The 7827-nt window shown below is 39.1% G+C and overlaps 1 protein-coding gene across 2 annotated transcripts; it reads left to right on the plus strand.

Moving 5' to 3' along the window:
* The first annotated feature begins 1017 nt into the window (after nt 1-1017).
* Nucleotides 1018-4004, plus strand: LOC133444767 (E3 SUMO-protein ligase ZBED1-like). Of its 2 annotated transcripts, none has more exons than XM_061722661.1 (3): nt 1018-1232; nt 1709-3098; nt 3194-4004. In XM_061722661.1, exons 1-3 carry the CDS (start codon nt 1024-1026, stop codon nt 3446-3448), a joined length of 1854 nt encoding a protein of 617 aa, XP_061578645.1. In that variant the 5' UTR covers nt 1018-1023; the 3' UTR covers nt 3449-4004. The 2 variants fall into 2 exon arrangements, with proteins under 2 accessions (XP_061578645.1, XP_061578646.1); XM_061722662.1 differs by having other exon boundaries at nt 1712-3098.
* Nucleotides 4005-7827: the final 3823 nt, after the last annotated feature.

The following is a 7827-nucleotide window of genomic DNA, read 5'->3' on the forward strand; positions in this document are numbered from 1 at the left end:
GCCTCTGCAGCGCTGTTCTGCAACGGGAGTCAACCTGCTTCGTTGCCTAGTAACGCTGCTTAGAGCGCGGGCATATTATTATATATTATGGGATGTATAGAGTTTGTAGCTAGCCAAAAAAAAAAGAAAAAATATCGCGAGAGACAGACAACATGATATAAAGAAATGTTTCTGCAGGTCCGTGTGTTTGTGTTTGCATGAGACGCTGCAGGGAAGCATGAAGGAAAACACCGCCCGACGACACACCATGCGTCCGCAGGGTCCTAGCGCCAGCCATGTATGAGCGTCTAGGCTGATTTATGGTTCTGCGGTACACCAACGGCGTAGGGTACGCGGCGACACGCACCGTACCTGCGCGTCGCCGCGTACCCTACGCCGTAGGCTCTGCGTTGGTGTACCGCGGACCATAAATCAGTCTTTACCGTCGCTGACACCGGTCCGACTGGTGACCCAGTAAAAAACAACGCATTTAAACATCTGGCTGGGATCCCGAATGGCCTAATAACCATAAATACAGCCCTTGGTTGTACCACACTCCCCATGGTAAATTTCCAATTTGTTGTTTAGCTTACATTTTTGTTCTGATTGAGCTTCTTTTTTTGGTAAGCAATAATGATGAAAATAACACAGACAATAGATTGTCTTTCCAGTAGAACCACTAAAGGTTCATTTTTTCCCGTCAAATGCATTTAACTCTGTTATAACCAAACGGGAAAAAAAATCTTCTACAATGTTTAAATTATTTATAACTGATATAATCTCAATTGTGAATAGGGATGTTTTGTGGCATATAGGGCTGCAACGATTAGTCGACGTAATCGATGACGTCGACAACAAAAATTCGTCGTCACGGAAACACAAGCGTCGACGCGTCGTGTTATTGTTTTTGAAATTCACATGCCGGCGACTCATGCTCATCTGTAACTGCAGTGCACTCCAGGATGTGCAGGGGGCAGTAGCGCTCGCGGTTTATATCCCGCAAGCAAACCTATGACGAAACCACAGAAGAAGAATGCACCCAGCATGGCAGGAAGAACTGAAGATGACGCCCAAAAACTTCGTCCCAAAACTTCCACAGTTTGGGAACATTTTAACGAAAACAAGCCAACAAAGCAAGTTAAGTGCAAGCTATGTGACGCCCAGCTTTCATACCATGGAAGCACGACGGCGATGCATGAGCATCTGAAACGCCGACACCCCGGAGCCGTAACACCTACACGTGCCGCAGAAAGGTGAGTTCACAAATAACTTTGATATTTCGGAGATATTTTAAAACGACATGCTTGTTTGTTAATTAATCACCAGCCGTTACCAGAGCGCTATTTACTTACGTTAATGCATATTTTATGGCAGTAATCAATGAATTACAGGCGTTAAGCCTGACTTACGGTTCTGCGTTAAATCGACGCAGAGCTACGGCGTAGGGTACGCGGCGACGCACAACGTACGGTGCGCGTCGCCGCGTACCCTACGCCGTAGCCTCTCCGTTGGTTAAGGCGGAACCATAAATCAGCATTTAGGCCTACTAGCTTTTATACTGAATTGCAAACCTCGTGCGCTTATCAACTGTGTGATTTGGAGCATATTAGTTTAATATTTAAGATATTGCACAACTAAGAAATCTGTGATTTGTTTCAGGTATTTAATTTTGAAAAATTATAATTTGAATTGTGAAGTAATATGACTCGTTTTATTCTCTTTGTTTTAGTAGTTTTAAGCAGAGACGTGTGGATGAGTTTGTCATGACAAGAGGTTCATGCACCCCCCAAATGGCTACAGTCCTGACACAGAGCATCCTTAACATGATTGTGACCGACATGAGACCAATAGCCATGGTTGAAGATGATGGCTTCAAGCAGATGATCCAGACCTTTCATCCAGGCTACACCTTGCCATCCAGAACTCATTTTACCAAACTGATTGAAGAAAAGTATGAGACTGTTGTCAGTGACATAAAGGCAACTCTTAAATTAATCAACAAGAACAAGATTGCCCTCACAGCTGATGCCTGGACAAGCATTTCCACAGAGGCATATCTTGGCATCACATGTCACTTCATAAGTGATGACTGGGAGCTCACAAGCCTCTGTCTCACAACCATGCCACTAGAAGAGCGACATACTGGATCAAACATTGCTGCATGGATTGAGGAGGCCATGGCAAGGTTTGAGATATCTGAAAGTAATATTGTGGCTCTTGTCCATGACAATGGCTCCAACATTGTCCTGGCTGCAAACATTCTGCAAGAAAAACATGGGTGGATGTCAATCCGCTGCGCAGGTCACACTTTGCAATTAGTGATCAATCGTGCTCTAAAACACCCTCAGATCATAAAAACACTGGGAGCAGCAAGATGTCTTGTTGAGCACTTCAGAAAAAGTGAACTGGCTTCAAGCAAGCTGAGGGCCAAACAGAAACAGATGGGGACCCCAGAACATAAACTTATCCAAGATGTCTCTACCAGGTGGAACAGCACCTTTTACATGGTCACCCGTTTGCTGGAACAGAGATGGCCGCTGACTGCAACACTGTCTGACCCAACAGTCACGCAGAGTAATAAACAGTACCTTGACCTGAAAGCAGATCAGTGGCTCCTGCTAGAGGAACTGGCTAAAGCTCTTGAAGCCTTTGAATGTGCCACAGTCTACTTGAGTAGTGAAAGTTATGTGACAGTTTCTGCTCTCCCTCCTCTGGTCAGAGGGCTTTTGAAGTCCACACACACCACCTATGATGCAGCTCCTGTGCAGGCCTTTCAGGCAGTTGCTTCAGAGGAGACCACTGTACGCTGGACTAATGAGGTCACAGTCACACGTGAACCATGCACACAGGTCATCGCAGCAGCCTTAGATCCACGATTTAGTAAACTGAAATTTCTGACCCCAGAGGATAGGTTCACTGTTCAAAAAAAAGTCCAAGCTCTGGCCCTGCAATCCATCCAAGGGGCTGAGAAGAAAAATGCCAGTGAGGCTGACAAAAGCCTTGCCTCAGCTGAGAGAACTTTTTCAGCTCTAGATTCACTGCTGGCCTGTGACTCCTCAACAGACAGTGACACTGAGACCAATGAACAGGATGCTCACAACCAGTCTATCACCAATGAGGTAAGATTTATTTAATTGAATAATAGTACTTTTTAATTAGCAAGATAATATTTCACAAATCTTTATGCTTATATTCATTTGTTGTCCCATGGCAGATACTGATGTACTTCGGACAGCAGCCTCTTTCCAAGACTGAGAGTCCGCTTTCTTGGTGGAAGTCTAATGAGGCAAAGTATCCAACCCTTGCATCACTAGCCAAGTCATTCTTGTGCATTCCAGCTACCTCTACACCATCTGAGCGTCTCTTCTCTGCAGCTGGAAATATCGCCTCAAAGAAGAGAGCCAGCCTCACACCTAAGCATGTTGACATGCTTACGTTCCTGCACTGCAATTTGCATAAAAAAAAATAGATATTTCCCTCAGTTATGTTGGCTTTAAGCTTTGTTGACAGTTGGGACTTTACAAGAAAAAAAAAATTCAAAATTGATCTTTTGTTTTTATGTATTTTACTTTTATGGGCTTAATTTTGCTTTTATGTATTTTACTTTTATGGGCTTAATTTTGCTTTAAGTAAAAGCAACTCCTTAAACCTAATTACCTCCTCAACCTGCAAGGTAGGCTACCTGCACCTTTTTGATATACTTCTTGATAAAAAGTTTTTGTTTACTACCTTGCACTTTAAGTTTGTACAATTTAATTATTTTTGTTGTGGTCAAAGTGGTATTTTAAATTGAAAAATATATTTTACTTTTATGGGCTTATTTGCTTTAAGTAAAAGCAATTCCTTGGTTGATTTAAAACCAATGACCTCCTCAACCTGCAAGGCAGGCTACCTGCACCTTTTTTTTGATACTTCTTGATAAAGAGTTTTTGTTTACTATTTTGCACTTTAAGTTTGTAAATTGTACAACTTTAAGTTTGTACAATTTAATTATTTTTGTTGTGTGGTATTTTACATTGAAAAATAAATAAACTATATTGCAGGTAAATGTTTTATGTCATTATTATTTATATATTTGTTAAAAAGCATGCTATCGGAGTACAACAGGATTTTAAGTAAGTTATGTTAAACAGAAGTCTAAAATAGGTGTTTATAAATAAAGAAGATAATCGTGATTAATCGAAAAAATAATCGATAGATTAGTCGACAACAAAAATAATCGTTAGTTGCAGCCCTAGTGGCATATGCCGTCAGCACAAGCAGCCGTTAAAAGAGGACCAGAGGGTTTTCATAGAGATCCCTCTGAAATATCTAGAAAAGATGCTCAATGCTCATATGGGGTCCAACCTTTCTGGCCCAGGACACTTTGGTTAAAGGTTAGATTAAATCTAATTATTTCATTGAAGTGATATCATTCAGCAATATAGGCCTACAATGATTTTTAATGTAAAACTTTGTTATATTGCCGTCCCACGCGCCTCGTCTGTTTAGAATTTTTTCGGTGGGTACCACCGGGCCTGAAAAAAATTCTAGGGGAAACACTGCAATCTGATTGATTCATGAGCTGTCAATCAAAGTCACTCCCCTGACAGTGTAGACGCACGACTGCATCTGTCACTCGCATATAAACGGAGTCACAACCATAGACATGTGTCCGTATCCGCCCCATCGAGCTGCTGCGATACGTCAACGACGCCGCCATATTGGATGGCAAGACTGCGCTGTAAACTAATACAAGTAAATGGACTTATTTTCATAAAGCGCCTTTCTACAAAGAAATGTACATTTTACATCTCATTTATTCATTCACACATACACTAATATACTTGGGAAACAGTTAGGCACCAAATATAATATATTTAATTTTCTGAGATGGCAAAAATAAGAACTTTGTACACATAGGAGTAATTCATGTTATATCAGCTATAGAGAACAAGGTAATGCCGAAAAACAATATATATCCCCCCTCACAAAAATAAGAAAAATAGAGAAACATATTTTCTCATCAACAAAACAAATTTTACATTTTTCAAATAACAAAATAACATATTTGAACAATTTTCAGACAATATCTGTCAATATCTCTATATAATAACTGAAAAAATCTGAAAAATGGTTCAAATATGTTATTTTGTTACTTGAAAAATGTAAAATATGTTTATGTAAAATATGCTACATGTATATGTAGTATATGTATATGGATATGGATATGTAGTATATGTAGTGATATGTAATAAAAAATAACAAAGCCCCCCCCCAAATTTTTTTATTACCAGCCGCCACTGTTTGTAATGCATTAAAAAAAAGGAAATAACAGCGTGCCGATACACATAAATACAGAACTGATTCAGTCATAAAACATGAAGGAGCTTGCATTAGGAAGCCCAGCTGGACATCACAAATGATCTTACTTGGATTTGAACACCGGTCATTTGTGACGGAGCCAACTTCGGAACATACTGCACCAGGCCCGCTCAGCTAAGTTAGTGTACGTGACAAATGATAGTTGGTGCTGTAACGGAACTAAAACAATCACTTTCCCACACAAATGTAGGTTATTTGATAACTTACCTCACTGCTCTTACACGACGAGACCTCCAGGAAAATATGGCCACGCTGTCTGTGAGCGTGAAAACGGGCCTGGCATCTATTGCACATGCGCAGATCTCATTGGTTTTAGTTTAAGTGGGAAAAAAATGCTCTTTGCGAGTTGCATTAACTTGAACCTTGTAGTGACAATGACTTAAACCGTGCCAAATTAATTTACATTGAAATTAGTTGTTGATAGTAAATTAGTCCATGTAAACTACACTCAGAATAAATAGTAAAATGTACGTTCTTGCCATGCAATTGCATGTTACTTCATACAACCTATTAAGTAGTACATATTAGTACTAGTAACTTATTTAAAGTCATGACAGCTATTTGGTTTTACACATTCCAGTAAATGGCAAGAGGAGCCAAATAGAGAAAACTGTCTAGCTGAATTTTAAACAAGGCACACCTGACACACACAGATGCCCAAAAACCTCATAGGCAAGTTTATTTTATTTTTTTTTCTTTTCATTTTTGTTTAACAAATTTGCAGCACAGTTAAAAGTGTTTATATTGTACTTTGTCTAAGGTTCTAAGTACCTTTATAGTAAGATGTAATCAGGTTATCATTAGTAGTTTTATGTTTTTATGTGGAAAAAAAACATAAAGAAAAGATAAAGGTTAAAAATAAATCATAAAAAGAAGTTGTAAGGAAAGCTGACAAAAAAGGGGAAATAAATTAGAGAGGACTTCTAGTACTTGTAGACTTTAATACCGCTGCCACATCAAGACATTGATCTGGATAAAATGATGACTGTTTATTTTAACAATTTCACAAGTGGATTTTTTTTATTATTAAAGCAGTTAGGTTTAGTCATGCCTTTCTTTTCAGTCCTTGCTATTTTAAATCTTCTGTTTATCAAGCACAGAATAATCCCTCTCAGCGAATGTCAAGTGATTGTTATTTTTCCAAGTTTTTTATAAGCTGAAATGCACAGACATCTATTTGAATGCAATTCCAAAAATGCAGCCTGAGGCTGCAGGAGCAAAGACAACAGAGAGGAAAGTCTTTATACTTCAGTGACCTTAATGAAGAAAAAAGTTAACATTACTTTTGAAATGTTATAAATTCAACAGAAAATAAGGTTTTCAGTATTCAGGCACTGCTTTAGATGGGCATTTTGTCTACTGAAATATCTCTTTAATGTCGGTTCTTTTTTAGTAAATGCCAAAGGATTTTAAAGCTCTGAGAGAGACACTGGAAAGACATCTTTCTACCCTGTAATTTTCCAAGATAATCTATTGGTTGGAAGATGACATTTCCCTAGAAATGATTGAAAATAATTTGACCATGGTGACATGCTAAAGTTTCCTGTTATTAGCATCACAACGGTCTTCAATCTTGCAATCAGTCAGTCTGCATATGTAAATTGTGAAAAAGTAGTGACTCATCACCGTGTTCATCACACTGAACATGAAGAAAAAGCAAACGAATGTCTGAAATGATCAGAAAAGGGGAAAAAAATAGGATCGTAAATGTAAAAGCTATAAGACTATCTTCGAGCACTTTGATGTTCCATGATGTGACTAAAGTAACAAATTTCATTTTGAAGTTTCGGGTCAAGAGGACTGTAGCCAACCTCCCTGGATGTGGATGCAAGAATAGTGATGAAAGGTGATGACAAACTGAAGAGATGGATAATATAAATGCTAGCCAAAGAGACTTCCAAAGAAATTCAGGGGGAATTCCAAGGCCAAGGTATGTCAGTGTGAGATCACGTCATCCGTCAACATTTGAGGTCAAGTGGAGTTAATGGGTTACGACAGGAGGACTACACTATTGAAAGGAAATCAGAAAGAAGGTGACACTGGAACTTGCCAAAATGCATATTGATAAGCTAAAAGCTTCTCATGAAGCTTTTGCTTTGAAGAACAGCTTTATGGTCTCAGATACAAAAATGAAGCCTTCAAAAAATAACGAAGATTGTAACTACTATGAAATATGGAGGAGGCTCGGTTATGTTCTAGGGCTGGTTTACTGCATTTGGCAGAGGATGTGTAAAATCTGTGCATGTGCAATAAAACCTCAATACTGTCAAGATATTCTGGAGCGAAATGTGCTGGCCAGTCTCAGAGAGCTTGGTCTCAGCTGCAGGTCATGGGTCTCCAACACGATGATGAAACACAAAATTAAATTAAATGCACCCAAAAATAGCTAAGAACAAACCATTGGACTATTCTGAAGTGGCCTGTTATGGCTTTGAAGGTTGAGTGAAGAAATATTGAGTTGAGGGTCCCATCACTTTTGTCATG

The sequence above is a fragment of the Cololabis saira genome, chromosome 5, assembly GCF_033807715.1.
Source record: "Cololabis saira isolate AMF1-May2022 chromosome 5, fColSai1.1, whole genome shotgun sequence".
Lineage (NCBI taxonomy): Eukaryota > Metazoa > Chordata > Actinopteri > Beloniformes > Belonidae > Cololabis > Cololabis saira.

Coding starts and splice junctions, on each gene's coding strand:
- LOC133444767 (XM_061722661.1), top strand. CDS start 1,024: ATGGCAGGAAGAACTGAAGATGACGCCCAAAAACTTCGTCCCAAAACT. Junction 1,233..1,708: donor CCTACACGTGCCGCAGAAAG/GTGAGTTCACAA, acceptor TCTTTGTTTTAG/TAGTTTTAAGCAGAGACGTG. Junction 3,099..3,193: donor ACCAGTCTATCACCAATGAG/GTAAGATTTATT, acceptor GTCCCATGGCAG/ATACTGATGTACTTCGGACA.